Raw genomic sequence first — 14,521 nt, 5'->3', positions numbered from 1 at the left:
CAGCGCAACTGCGGCAGATGCAGGCGGAAGACGCGGAGGTGAGATCCACGGTGGCTGCCCTCTATCGCGCAGAGGGGGCCCCCCCCCCTCCCCCCGTTGAGGCAGCAGGGGAGGGCGAGGGGCCCCCACCTGCGGCATTTTTCCCTCCAGAACCTTCTGCTGCCGCGAGCTGCCGAGTCTCTAGGCTGCCTCGGAGTGCAGACATGCCTTCCAATTTGGCAGCTGTCACCATAGAAGATCACTTCGGGGGGGGGGGGCCCCCGAGGCGCGTGACTGCCGAAGGATCCGGCGAGCGGCTGCGGGGGGGCCCCCCAGGAGGCCCCTTCGGACGGCTGCTGCTCCCCGACGCGAGCGGCTGCATGCAGACAGGGGAGTCGCCTCTCGACATTGAGAAGGGGATTTGGGGGCCCCTGCTGAGGCAGAAGGCACAGCAGGGAGACTTGGAGAAGGCTGACGAGGGACGGAAAAGCGCATGGAGTACTTTGCTCGAAATCGAAGTAGCGGATGCACAACTGACGCTTTCGAAGGGGCCTCATTTTCGTGACGGAGGGGCCTCCCAACTTGGCGTGCGCGCCGACGTGCTGAGGCTCTCGCTCAGCGGCACCAGCTTGCTGCTTGCCTGCAGCAACTGCAGCAAAGACAGCAGCAGCAAGAGCAGCAACTGCAGCAACAGCAACAACAGCAGCAAAGACAACAGCAACAAAGACAACAACAGCAACAAAGACAACAACAGCAACAAAGACAGCAGCAACAGCAAAAGGCCGCAAACTGCCATAACTCGTTTGATGGGTGTGTCAGTGCGGGAGCTGAGAGTAGAGGATTTGGTGGAGGGTTCTGCTTTTGGCTATTTGCTGCGGCATTACGAGGATGAGAAAGCAAGACCTTTGCCTTTTACTCTCCCCATGCTCCGTGCGATTGTATCGGAAAGCTGCCTTCCCCGTCAGCGGCTGCTGTTGCCGCGTCTCGAGCAAGAGCAGCAGGAGCAGCAGGAGCAGCAGGAGCAGCAGGAGCAGCAGCAGTTTGAATACGAAGTGGACGTCAAGATGCTGCCTTTCGCAGTGTCTCTGCACCAGTGCACCGTCGACGCACTGGAGAGTTTCTCTCAGCAGCTTCTTGTCGCAGGAGTCTTCGAACTTCCCACCCCTGTTCACACGCCTGAAGGCGAATCTTCTTCCAGCTGCAAGCATCATGGCTGGCGACAATCTTCTCGCAGTCGGAGGGGCCCCGGAAGCTGCAGTCCGCTGGGATGCAGCAGAGAATCTCTCGCCGCGGCTCCTTCCCACTCCCACACGCGGGCGGAAAGACGCTGCGGCAGGCAGCGACAGCAGCAGCTGCTGCTGCTCCTGCAGCGACAGCAGCAGCAGCGGCTGCGGAAGCGGCAGCGGAGGCAAGACTCCAAAAAAAACTTGGGGTGGAATCCTCCAACGGCGGCTGTCAACCCCTTCGAGGTTCCCGAGGCTGTCAGAAGAAGGTCCTCTCGCTCAACGCTCAGACACTGGAATTGTCGCCGCAACACTGTTTCTAGCAACTGCAGCAGCAGCAGCGGGAGCTGCCGCTGCAGCGAAGACAGACGCGGCAGCAGTCTTCGTGCTCCTGCGTTCGCCTTGTTGGGCACTCCTAGGGGCCCCCCTTGCGCAGCAGCAGCAGCAGCAGCAGCAGTCGGTGGCGAGGTAGGCGGGGGGGGGGCCCCCACAGGGCCCCCTCGAGCGTCGACCGTCCCCAGCGAGTTCTTCATCCGCTCCTTCAAAGTCTCTGCGCTTCTCATCAAGGTAGACTTCGCTGCACGACAACCCAACCCAAACGGAGTCTGGAGGGGGGAAATCAAAGAACTGCTGAATCTCTTCGCCTCCTGCTGCAAGTACGAAAAAACACCTTGCATGCAATCAACCTTACCACGTATCTGGCTCTTCACCATTCACTCTCCATACAGCTCGCGACCTCCTTGTTGAGTCTATATATATATATATATATATGTGCTTGTCGATTTGTTTTATATATGTATGTATATCTATATAGACATATCTACGTCTATATATATCTATCTACACCTATATATATCTACATATCTATATATGTACATATATATCTATCTACATCTATGTATCTATATTTATATCCTAGTCGACTTGTTTTATTTGTAGCGTGATGCTGCTGTGCGCGCGTTGCCTTTGCCACGTTTCTCTCTCTCTCCATACTGTGCCTGCATTTCCTCTTCTGCTCCGCTCTGCCTCTGGTTTCCTTGCTTTGGAGGGCCTATAATTGTTTTGCCTTGGGGGCTGTGAAACGGCATTTTATACCTGTTTTCTGCCCTTGCGCATTTCAGGTTTGAAGGCATCGAGGTGGCATTTCCTGCCTTAGTGCTGTGTGACGTATCTTCGCTGCATCTCCTTCTGGAGAAGCTCACAGCTCAATGGGTGTCTTGCGCAAGCCGGTAGGAGGGCTGCACGATAGGACGGACCGCAGCCTGCCTTGCAGTGCTTCCCTGAACCACTGCAAGCGAGGCGGGTAGAGCGAGTGAAAGCCTCGTGTATGAGCCGTCTGAAGGGGGGGTAGATACACGCTTCGGCGCTTGCATGGGGGGAGGGGGGAGAGGGAGAGGCAAGAGAGAGAGAGGGGGAGCGGGAGAGGGTGAGGGGGACAGGGGGAGAGGCAAGAGAGAGAGAGGGAGGAGAGGCAACAGAGAGGGAGAGGCAGAGGCAATAGAAATAGAGGGAGGAGAGAGAGGCAAGAGAGAGAGGGAGAGAGAGAGAGGCAAAAGAGAGAGAGAGGCAAAAGAGAGAGAGGGAGGGGAGGCAATAGAAAGATAAAGGGAGAGAGAAAAGAGAGAGGCAAGAGAGAGAGGGAGGGGAGGCAATAGAAAGATAAAGGGAGAGAGAAAAGAGAGACGCAAGAGAGAGACAGTGGCAAGAGAGAAGGAGCGACTGTGTCTCGAGAGGCTACATGTGTTTCTGCACAAAATTTTCTGTGGTGTATGTGTGTGGGGTGTGCTGCAGAGCCGTGATGATCCGGTGTATAAACAGCGTGGCACCTGTCAACGGCATTCTTAGGGGGGGGAGGACTCTTCGCGCATGGCTGCTGAGAACGTTTCGTCGTCATAAGGGAGGCTGCAGTCGAAAGTCTCTTGCGAATGCTGCTGGAGTCGAAATTCGCAGTCAGAGGGTAGTGTCTGCTGCGCTGCAGCAGCTGATGATGACTTCTCCGGATGCGCGAGGGCTTGCGCTGCTGCTTGCAAAGAACGTTGCTGCGGCTGCAGCTGCTGCTGGCTTCAAGAGCTTGTGGGTTACTCGATGGCTCTGTTGTTACTGCAGCCAGCCTTGCGCCTTCCAGACTCGTCTGCTGCTGCTGTTAGTGGCTGCTGTCAGTGGCTGCTGTCATTCGATGTGATTCGATGTTCTCATTTGCTGCGCTTACTTGCTGCGGTTCTTTGCTGCGGTTCTTTGCTGTTATTTGATTCCGTTATTCGATGTTATTTGGTGTTGTTTGCTGCTGTTATTTGCTGCTGTTATTTGCTGCAGTTATTTGCTGCAGTTATTTGATGTCATTTGATGTCATATGCTGCTGTTATTTGATGTTACTTTATGTCATTTGCTGCTGTTAATTGATGTTATTTGGTGTTATTTGTTGCTGTTATTTGCTGCTGTTATTCGCTGTTATTTGATGTTATTTGGTGTTATTTGTTGCTGTTTTCTTTTACTGTGATTTCCTGCTTTGATTTGCTGTTGCTTGCTCTTATTTGCTGTTATTTGCTGCTCTTACTTGCTGCTGTTATTTGATGTTATTTGCTGTTATTTGATGCTGTGATTCGATGTTATTTGATGTTATTTGCTGCTGTTATTTGCTGCCTTGATTTGCTGGTTTTTGCTGTTATTTGATGCTGTTATTTGCTGCTGTTATTTGCTGTTATTTGCTGCTCTTATTTGCCGCTGTTATTTGCTGTTATTCGCTGTTATTTGATGTTATTTGCTGCTGTTATTTGCTGGTGTTATTTCCTGCAGTTCTTTGCTGTTATTTGATGTAATTTGCTGTTGTTTTCTGGTGTTATTTGGTGCTGTGATTTGCTGCCTTGATTTGCTGCTTTGATTTGCTGCTGTTCTTTGCTGTTTTTTGCTGTTATTTGATGCTAGTTGATGTTATTTGCTGCAGTTATTTGCAGTTAATTGTTGTTATTTGCTGTTATTTGATGTTATTTGCTGCTATTTGCTGCTGTTATTTGATGTTATTTCCTGTTATTTGCTGTCATTTGCTGCTGTTATTTGCTGCTGTTATGTGCTGCCATTTCCTGCTCTTTGCTGTTATTTGATGCTGTGATTTGCTTTAATTTGATGTTATTTGCTGCTGTTATTTGCTGGTGTTATTTCCTGCAGTTATTTGCTGTTATTTGGTGTTATTTGCTGCTGTGATCTGCTGTGTTTTGCTGCTTTTATTTGATGTCATTTCCCGCTGTTATGTGCTGCTGTTATATGTTGTCATTTGCTGTTGTTGTGTTTTGTCATTTGCTGCTGTGGTTTGCTGTCATTTGCTGCTCCTATGTGCTGTAACATTGTGCTGGCGATGTAATTTTCGCCATGCAAGGCTCCCACTGCGTGATGCTGCTGATTTCCGTCGCTTGTGCTTCTGTTGCTGTTTGAAAGTATCCCCTCCTCTGGCTGTGGGGGCTGCTGGGGGTGTTGCGACATGTGCATGCATGATGAAAAATGATGGTAATGGTAATAGTGGTGGTAATAGTGGTAATAGTGGTGGTAATTGTGGTAATAGTGGTGGTAATTGTGGTGATGATAGTGGTGATACTGGTGATAATAGTGGCGGTAATTGTAGTGATACTGATGATAGTGGTGATACTGATGATAGTGGTGATACTGATGATAGTGGTGATAATAGTGATACTGGTGATGATAGTGGTGATGCTTGAGCGCTGGTGTGCGTGTGTTTCTGAAGTGGGGTTGGCGGCATACCTGTCACCCGTCTTTGCTCCTGCACGTGCTGCGGTGACTGCTGTTGCTGCTGTTGCTGCCATGGGTGTTGTATTGCTGCAGATGCCTCTCGGAAAAAGCCTTGCGGGGCATGCATTCGCTGCTGTATCTGCTCGATCGCGCGTATACACCAGGCAGCTGTCCGCCTTACCCTTCTGCTACCTTCCGTTCGCGAAGCAGCAGGGGAAGCGACGTGCTGCTGTTGTGTCGAGATCCCTTCGCAAACAGCAGCAGCAGCAGCACAAGGCGCTTAGCAGGCAGTATACAGACGACGCGACGGCACAGATTAGGCCTTACAGCGTCTCAGACTTCCGGTAAGAGGAGAAAATGCCACTTTTGTGCAGCAGCGCAATCTCTCATGAACAACGTTCTCTGCGTCCCTACACCACATCTGCTAGAGAAATTAACAAGCAGCAAGAGGGGGGATTCACTAGGATTAACAAGCAGCAAGAGGGGGATTTTATAGGCAGCAAGAGGGGGGATTAACAGGCAGTAAGAGGCAGCAAGAGGGAAGATTAATAGGCAGCAAGAGGGGGATTTTATAGGCAGCAAGAGGGGTTAACAGGCAGTCAGAGGCAGCAAGAGGGGTTAACATGCAGCAAGAGGCAGCAAAAGGGGAGATTAATAGGCAGCAAAGGGCAGCAAGAGGGATTAGCATGCAGCAAGAGGCAGCAAAAGGGGAGATTAATAGGCAGCAAGAGGGGGGATTCACTGGGATTAACAAGCAGCAAGAGGGGGATTTTATAGGCAGCAAGAGGGGGATTTTATAGGCAGCAAGAGGGGTTAACAGGCAGTAAGAGGCAGCAAGAGGGGTTAGCATGCAGCAAGAGGCAGCAAAAGGGGAGATTAATAGGCAGTCAGAGGCAGCAAGAGGGGAGATTAATAGGCAGCAAAGGGCAGCAAAAGGGGAGATTAATAGGCAGCAAAGGGCAGCAAGAAGGGAGAGTAATAGGCAGCAAAGGGCAGCAAGAGGGATTAACAGGCAGTAAGAGGCAGCAAGAGGGGAGATTAATAGGCAGCAAGAGGGGGGATTCACAGGGATTAACAAGCAGCAAGAGGGGGATTTTATAGGCAGCAAGAGGGATTAACAGGCTGTAAGAGGCAGCAAGAGGGATTAACATGTAGCAAGAGGCAGCAAAAGGGGAGATTAATAGGCAGCAAAGGGCAGCAAAAGGGGAGATTAATAGGCAGCAAAGGGCAGCAAGAGGGATTAACATGCAGCAAGAGGCAGCAAAAGGGGAGATTAATAGGCAGCAAAGGGCAGCAAGAGGGATTAACATGCAGCAAGAGGCAGCACGAGGCAGCAAGAGGGGAGATTAATAAGCAGCAAAGGGCAGCACGAGGCAGCAAGAGGGAAGATTAATAGGCAGCACGAGGCAGCAAGAGGGAAGATTAATAGGCAGCACGAGGCAGCAAGAGGGGAGATTAATAAGCAGCAAAGGGCAGCAAGAGGGAAGATTAATAGGCAGCACGAGGCAGCAAGAGGGAAGATTAATAGGCAGCACGAGGCAGCAAGAGGGGAGATTAATAGGCAGCACGAGGCAGCAAGAGGGAAGATTAATAGGCAGCACGAGGCAGCAAGAGGGGAGATTAATAGGCAGCAAAGGGCAGCAAGAGGGATTAGCATGCAGCAAGAGGGATTAGCATGCAGCAAGAGGGATTAGCATGCAGCAAGCGGCAACAAGAGACAGAAGCTGCATTGTGAAACCTTCCAAATCCCCTCCACACGGCGGCTCCCCCGAGGAGGCTCCTGTTGCCTCTTACTGCTCCTTGCTGTTATGCATGCGCGCTTGCCACGCTCCTGCCAGTTCTACGAGGATTGCTGGGGAATGCCTGCTGCACAAATCAGCGCGATTGCTTGCTGGAATGATGCTTCTGCAAACATGTCTCGGCGTGTTTATTGCAGAGATTGATGACGAGTTGTTAGGAGTTGACAGCAGCCTAGCGGAAAGTACCTTGGTGGAAGCCAGTAGCGAATGGGCAGTAGTACATCTAGGTGCAGAAGGCTTGTACGAGGTTTGTCTAGGGCATTTTATAAACTATAAACTATGCCTGGAAGCTTATGCATCCGCATGCAGCTCTCTAAGAGCTGGCCAGATTCCCCTGAGCCTTGAAATTCTCCACACACGCCTGCCGCATATATACATATATGTATATATATTCTCATACGCGCAGCGCCATCCTCTGTCTCCCCTTTACCGCTTGTTTACACGCTGTCTGCACGCTGCTGCGTGGTGCCCTGCTTGTACTTTTTGCTGCATCCATGCTGCTTCCTCCATGCATGCATCCATGCTGCTTCCTCCATGCTGCTGCGTGGTGCTCTGCTTGTACTTTTTGCTGCATCCATGCTGCTTCCTCCATGCATGCATCCATGCTGCTTCCTCCATGCTGCTGCGTGGTGCTCTGCTTGTACTTTTTGCTGCATCTGTGCTTCTTCCTCCATGCATGCATCCATGCTGCTGCGTGGTGCCCTGCTTGTACTTTTTGCTGCATCCATGCTGCTTCCTCCATGCATGCTTCGCTACCCCCACGTTGCTTTCTCCCCGCTGCTGCGTGCTGCATGCTTCCTCCCTACTGCAACACTTTTGCGTTTGCTGCTCTCTCCTGCGTGTTGCAGCCGGAGGGGGTGATGGCAGGCATTGGCGATGCTTGCCGCTGTGTCTCCCGTGGATTCACTTCTGCGCGCGATGTGTTGCATCGTCTGTACAGTCCAAACACCATGGGCGTAGAGATGTTGCAGGTAGCTGGACGTGTCCTCCCTGCCCTCATCCTCAGACCCCTACTGGGCTTCTCGGAGGGATGCACTAGGGCTGTGCAGGTGAGCGCGGGCATTTTTTATCGAATAAAATGCGTATGCATGCGTGTCGATTCTTCTGCTTCGTGCTGCTCCTGCTTTTCTGCATGCCTGCGTGATGCTGCGGGCCCTTGGAGCAGTTGTGTGACTCGCTCTCGCCCAATCCTCTGCCGCAACATGCGCGCTGTCCACCTCCTGCATCCCCCCTGCTGCTGCTGCTGCTGCTGTTTTTCGCATGATGCTTCTCGCCACCTCCCTCTCTGCCTCCCTCAGGGTGCCCGCAATCAGCTGCGACCATCTGCCCGAGCGCAGTGGCTGTCTGTAGCTCGACGTCCTCACGTGGAAGTTGGCATCATCCCCTCCGATGAGGATGACGATATGCTCATTGCGTAGAACGAGCAGACAGCTGCCTCGCTCGCTCGAGGGGCACCTACACACAGCGAGCCGGGTGGCAAGTAATAGGGTTGCCTCCCAGCTGAGCAGCAGCTAGGCTGAACGCACTCCGCTGCTGGGCACTCGCTAGCTAGCCACTCCGCTGGTTCTACAGCTAGTGGGCTCCACGTGGGCAGCTAGCTGCTGGCTAGGGAGAAACGCCGGGAATCGCATCAAGAGGTAGCTAGCAAGCCCATCCGCACTCCCCACATTAACTACTGGAGCGGCTCGCGAGCCGATCGACCTAGTCTAGCCGCTAAAAGCCTCTATTCTAGACTTGAAAGGGACAGCAGTCAATAGGTATAGCACACCAGCTGTCTGCGGCGACGCCCTGTAAGGCTGCCGCTGCGTGCGTCGCTCCTGGCTGGCCAGTTACCCCTTTTCGCCCTTCGTCTAACTTGTAGCTAGCCACCTCGCTAGGCAGCCCCGCAGGTGCCCTACTCCGACACGGACGTTCCGGCATTCACATGTTTTCTGTCTACCAGAGAGAGCTATGGCTAGCTGAGTGTCTACAGTGCTTGTTTTGTTTCCAGCGGTTCCACAGGGAGGAAAAGCCCATCCGCCAGCCTCCCTTCCCCCCCCCCCCATTACTCCCGTCACGTCCTGAGGACGGCAGACAGACAGAAGCTAGCAAACCTCTGAGTCGCATAGGCGCAGTCGCACTGTCGTTTGAGTGGTATTCTAGACGCGGCATTATGCGGAGCTAGGGAACACAAGAGAAACCCCTAGCCGTTAACCCCGCCTCGCGCATGCATGCGCGACGCATGCATGCGTACACATCTTATCACCACTGTGGCGTGGCAACGGTGCGTCGCCCTCCGCTGCCGCTTGAGCTTTGCGCATCCCCTGCCTGCAAGCCTCGTCTGCGAATAAAGGCCAGCACGCCTTCTAGTCACAGAGGAGCAGGAGCCACGACTCGAGAAGCAGCGCAGGAGCTGGCTTAGGTGCACCTTGTCTCTTGGGGAGACGCCAAGGATAAAACCAAGGGGCATATATACATATATGTATATATATATATATACATATATGTATATATATATATACATATATATATGTATATATATAGATATATATCAGATATAGAAGGCCTCCCTCCGCCTCTATCATGCAAAGGGGCCCCCGCCGCCCGAGCCTCCTCCTCCGCCCAAAAGAAACTGTTTAGAAGCCCCAGGCGCAAATCCAGGAACGCCAATCTGGGAGGAGGCCCCTTGTGAAGGCGCTGCTCCTCCAAAGAGGCCCCCTGCCCCCCCAGCCGTTTTCGAGGATCCAGCAGCTAGCGTCAAAGCACTGCTCCCGTCTTGAAACACCCTGCTCTGCGAACCTGAAGCCTCCGAAGAAGAACCCGTGTTCTCACGAGTCGCAGGTGTCAAAGGGCCCCCAAAGACGGAAGGCGCAGAGGGGCCCCCAAAGAGGCCCCCCGAACCACCACCACCCTCGCGCGTCCTAAATAAACCTTTCGAGGGGGGCCCCTCCGACTCGGTTCTACCCCGCTTACCACTACCGCCGCCCTCCACGAATAAATTCCCTCTCTGACTGCCCCCTTCGCTATCCTTCAAAAGTCCAAAGTTCAGAGAACCTCCCGAAGGCTTTGAAGCGGAGAAGGGAGCACCAAACAAATTGAAAGATGGGGTGCCCTTGCTGCCACTGCCACCAAAGAGGGAAGGCTTATCGGCTGCTGCTGTTGCACCTACTGCACTGCCACCGAAGAGGGAAGGCTTATCGGCTGTTGCACCTGCTCCAGCTGCACTGCCACCAAAGAGAAAAGGCTTATCTGCTGCTGCACCTGCTCCAGCTGCACTGCCACCAAAGAGGGAAGGCTTATCTGCTGTTGCACCTGCTCCTGCTGCACTGCCACCAAAGAGGGAAGGCTTATCTGCTGCTGCACCTGCTCCAGCTGCACTGCCACCAAAGAGAAAAGGCTTATCTGCTGCTGCTGCTGCACCTGCTCCAGCTGCACTGCCACCAAAGAGAAAAGGCTTATCGGCTGCTGCTGTTGCACCTACTGCACTGCCACCAAAGAGGGAAGGCTTATCTGCTGCTGCTGCACCTGCTGCACTGCCACCAAAGAGGGAAGGCTTATCTGCTGCTGCTGCTGCACCTGCTGCACTGCCACCAAAGAGGGAAGGCTTATCTGCTGTTGCACCTGCTCCTGCTGCACTGCCACCAAAGAGGGAAGGCTTATCTGCTGCTGCTGCTGCACCTGCTCCAGCTGCATTGCCACCAAATGTAAACAGCTTATTTGTAGATGCTGAGGAGCTGCCAAAGAGGGAAGGCTTATCGGCTGCTGCCCCCGCCGCAGGAGTAGTGCTGCTGCTGCTGCTGCTGCTGCTGCTGGTGCTGCTGCTGCCGAAAACGAAGGGCTTCTGCGCTTCCGATGCTGCCGCTGCAGGATCGCTGCTCTTGTTTGCACTGCTGCTGCTGGCACCGAAGACGAATACTTGATTTGCAGAATCGTTGCTGCTGGGGGAAGATCCCAAAAGGGCAGGAGGGGCCGCTGCTGCTGTCGCCGTGCCAAACAAACTGCCGCCAGCGCTGAAGGGGCCCCCCCCCTCCTTGTTAATGCCGAAGAGCGACATGCCACTGCTGCTGTTTTTGCTGATGTTGCTGCTGGAGCTGCCTCCAAAGAGGGGTGATCGAGAAGCAGGAGCACTGACACCAGGGGACTGGTCAAAAAGAGGCGTTTTCTGAGTGCCGCTCGGGAGGGTGTCTTCGCCTCCACTGCCGCCAAAAGTGAAGAGCGAGGGGGCCCCCCCCCCCCGTTCCCGCTGCTGCTTGCACCTGCACCAAAGGTGAACAGCGAGGGAGCAGCTGGCGCAGCCTTCGGAATTGGCAGGCTGCCAAAAAGGCCGCTTCCTCCCCCCCCTGCTGCGGACTGCGCTGCTGTGCCTCCTCCGTCTCGCGCAGCTGCATCTGCAGCAACGACGCCAGCAGGAGTCGCAACAGCAGAGTCTGCAGACGCCTCTGCAGCGTGCTCCGCAGATCCCTCGTCATTTGCATTCTCCGCAAAGCCATCAGCCTCAATAACGACTTCGCACGGCTTGCCCACGTTGGCTAGCCACCAGGGCACTGCAGCTGGCTTGCTACCTTCTTTGCTGCTGCTACTGCTGCTACTGCTCGTGCTGCTACTGCTGCTCGTGCTGCTGCTGCTACTGCTGCTGCTGCTGCTGCTACTGCTGCTGCTCGTGCTGCTGCTGCTGCTGCTCGTGCTACTGGCTGCGAGCTTTGTGGCCTCTGCCGCCTCACTAGCAGCAGGAGCAGCGACTGAAGCTGCATCCTTCGCCCCTTTCTTCCCCTTGGCGCTGCTCTCCTGTGTCACGAGGCTCCCTGTCACCCCTACGAGGCTGTGTGTGGCACCTGGAGCCACGCCTCCCAGGAGACTCCCAAAGGACGCCTTTGCGGAGCTTTTCAGCCCAGCAGCACCGAACAGACTGCGAGACGGCTTCCCCGTAGTCTCGTCCTTGTCTGGGGAGGAGACTCCACTCACCGCAGTGCGGCTGACAGTCTCCGCCTCGGAGACAAGGCCCTTCTGCGGGGGAGACGAAGAAGCCTCCTCAGAAACCTTTGCTTGCGCTTGTGTTTGGTCTCCTGGAGGCTTTGCAGCTGTGCCTGTGCCTGAGAGAAGAGGCTGCTCAGCCGCAGCGCTGCCAGCAGCAGCAGTTCGTCCGCCGGTGACAGAGGTTCCTGTTGCACTGTGCGTCTCCCCCCTGCTAAGCCCGAACACGGAGAAGCCGTTCGTCGCTCCTGCATGCCCTCCTGCGGCAGCAGCAGGCTGCTCAGTCCCCGCACCGAAGAGGGAGCCAGAAATGCAGCTCGCACGCGACTTCGTCTGCTCTTCTGGCGTCGCATCTCGCTGCTGCTGCCGACCAAACATGGAGCCTGCAGAAGAAGAGCCTCCTGCGAGGCCGCCTCCTGTTTCCTTGAGGCACTCCGCCGCAGCTGATGCTGCTGCGGAGTCTCCTGTCTCTACAGCCCCTCCCGCTGCGGAGGCACGCGCGTCTTTCGTCGCTACTGCCGACCTCGTGGAGACACCAGCAGACTGCGGAAGGCTGGAGCATCCTGCAGTGAAAGGCGAAGAAGAAGAAGCTGGCTTGGTGCTGCCGTTGTCTTGCGTTGGAGCAGTGGCTGCTGTGAGCTGCACTTCAGCAGCAGCAGCAGCAGCAGCTGGTCGAGAATCGCCTGCTGGTGCAAAAGGGGGACCTTTTTGCACAGACATGCGCGCAGGCAAAGGATCCGTTGAAGGGGAGGCTGGTTTGAAGAGGCTGCTTGCTCCTGTCTCGAGGGCCCTTGCTGCCTTGGCTGCGGGCTGAAGTGCAGCAGAGGCTTCTGCGAGCACTGCTTTTGCTGCTGCTGCTGCTGGCGAGACACCTGAGGATTCCGCCGAAGCACCGGCCTCCATGCGGCGCTGCAGCTTCTCGAGCAGACGCTGCTGTTTCTGCTGTTGCAGCTGTAGCTGTTGCTGCTGCAATGCAGCCTCAGCATCCAGCTGAAACAATTCCATAAGCCGCACATGCCAGCGCAGGGGGTGACACCGAAGGTAGAGTTGCTGCAGCTCAGTAGCAGAAACGTCTTCTCGGGGCTGCTGTCGCTGCTGCTGCTCTTCCAGCATATCCTGCTGCTGCTGCTGCAGCAGCAGTTGCTGCTGCTGCTGCTGCTGCTCTTCCAGAATAGCCTGCTGCTGCTGAAACATGGGGATAGCTGCTGCCGTGTCTCTCGCCTCCGCTGCAGCAGAAGCCACGTGCACTTGTCGGTATCGCTGCTTCGGCTGCACTTGCTGCCGTTGCTGCAAGTGCTGCTGCTGCTGCAAGTGCTGCTGCTGCTCGAGACGCAGCTGCTGTTGCCTGTCGAGTCGAGAAAGGGCGGCCAGCTGTGGATGCATGCGCTGCCAGGGCCCCAAAGCCCCCGGGGGGCCCCCCGAAGGGGCCCCCGCAGGGGCCCCCGTGTCGCTCAGTTCCCATGGAAGGGCCTCTACAGCCGTCCCCGCCAAATTTGTCTTGTGGGGTCCTCTCAGCTGTGGCTGCTGCTGTTGGGCGAAGCCGACGTACGGCAGGGAGGAGTTCGAATAGTTTCCTGCTGCTGCTGCTGCTCCTGCTGCTGTTGCTGCGGATAGCGCTGCAGGGGCCCTCTGCTGCTGCTCCTGCTGAAGCTGATGATGCTGCTCCTGATGCTGCTGCTCCTGATGCTGCTCGTGAGCAGCACCAGCACCAGCAAAGCTCCAAGCTCCTTGGGTTCGGTGTTGGTATTTCTGATCCCGTGGAACCTGCAGATACTGTTGATGCCGGTAGTCTCTGTGAAGGGGGCCCCCTGAGGCTTCACTGCGCGTCTCGCTAAAAAACGAGCTGCATTCGCTCATGGCCTCGCTCTGCTGCTGCAAGTGCTGCTCGCTGCTATTGCGGGGCCCCCGCGAATTCCCTCTAAGGGCATTCATGAAGAAAGAGGAGACGCGGGAAGCCACCCGCGTAAAAAGGGAAGGGGCCCCTTGGGGCCCCTCAGAGGGCCCCCCATACGGGTGGGGCCTCCGGGTTAGCCGCTTTTGCGGGTGCCTGCGTTCCACGTAGGCTGACATGGTTGTTGGCGCTGCTTCTGCTGGCTTCTGTGCGGCCGCTGCAGCAGCTATTCTGCATGCAGGCTGCGTGTCGTGCTGGCGCTGCCCCTGCCACGTTTGCTGCTGCGAATTCTGGGCGGCTGCTGAGGGGTGTACGCCCGCAGGCAGGCGGAAAAAGTCGCCTCAAACGCGAAGAAACGGGCAGAAAAAAATGGGGAAGGGGTGGGGAGCCGCTGCTGCCGCTGCTCCTGGTGTTGCTGCCTAGGAGGAGGTCACAAGACAGGCAAGGGAGGAGATCGTCGGTGTTGCCGGATGAAAAGCGAGGGGAAAGCGATGAGGGGAAGCAAATTAAATGACTTCGGAGACAGCTTATGCTGTTTTCACGGGTAAGGAGGCCTAGAATAAGGCTGTGGCATCGCGTCTAGTGGGTCTATGGCGAGGAGCAGCTGCTGTGACAGCAGGAGTCGCAGCCACACCGCATGCAGCCCCGCTGTTAAAAAGGCAGGCATATTTGCGAGTTTTTCATGACCAGAAACTTGAAAAAGGAGGAGAAAGCAAGCTTCATCTTTTGCCGGTGCAGGGACCGACAACTTTCACGCAAGCAAGGCAGTGCCTCCCTCTGTGTGTGTGGATATTTAGCGGCTGCTCCTGTGATTTACAGCCCTTTCTTGATTATAGAGGCTTGCCTACTGCTCTCGGCTCCGCGCAACCGCTATTGCGGCTGCTGCTGCTGCAAGTGAAGCGAAGGGGGCACACCATGCGCAGTAGGCAAGGCAGCCCGCA

At 55.3% G+C, this 14,521-nt stretch overlaps 2 protein-coding genes across 2 annotated transcripts; one reads left to right on the top strand and one right to left on the bottom strand.

The window, feature by feature from the left end:
- The first annotated feature begins 359 nt into the window (after window positions 1-359).
- LOC34624335 lies at window positions 360-8,157 on the top strand. Its single transcript, XM_026338336.1, has 8 exons — window positions 360-657; window positions 742-1,378; window positions 2,994-3,290; window positions 4,573-4,832; window positions 5,039-5,284; window positions 6,901-6,986; window positions 7,588-7,788; window positions 8,038-8,157. Exons 1-8 carry the CDS (start codon window positions 360-362, stop codon window positions 8,155-8,157), a joined length of 2,145 nt encoding a protein of 714 aa, XP_026194121.1.
- A 310-nt stretch (window positions 8,158-8,467) lies between these two features.
- LOC113147515 (mucin-19-like) lies at window positions 8,468-13,759 on the bottom strand. The gene is made up of 9 exons (XM_026338327.1): window positions 13,454-13,759; window positions 12,484-13,288; window positions 12,341-12,360; window positions 11,528-12,232; window positions 10,981-11,425; window positions 10,056-10,813; window positions 9,629-9,962; window positions 8,833-8,899; window positions 8,468-8,633 (listed from the first exon to the last, which is right to left on the bottom strand). Exons 1-9 carry the CDS (start codon window positions 13,757-13,759, stop codon window positions 8,468-8,470), a joined length of 3,606 nt encoding a protein of 1,201 aa, XP_026194112.1.
- Window positions 13,760-14,521: the final 762 nt, after the last annotated feature.

The sequence above is a fragment of the Cyclospora cayetanensis genome, unplaced genomic scaffold (genome assembly GCF_002999335.1).
Source record: "Cyclospora cayetanensis isolate NF1_C8 unplaced genomic scaffold, CcayRef3 CcayRef3_contig_102, whole genome shotgun sequence".
Taxonomy (NCBI): Eukaryota; Apicomplexa; class Conoidasida; order Eucoccidiorida; family Eimeriidae; genus Cyclospora; species Cyclospora cayetanensis.
The sequence above is the reverse complement of the archived record's forward strand: the minus strand, read 5'-3'. Positions and strand labels throughout refer to the sequence as shown.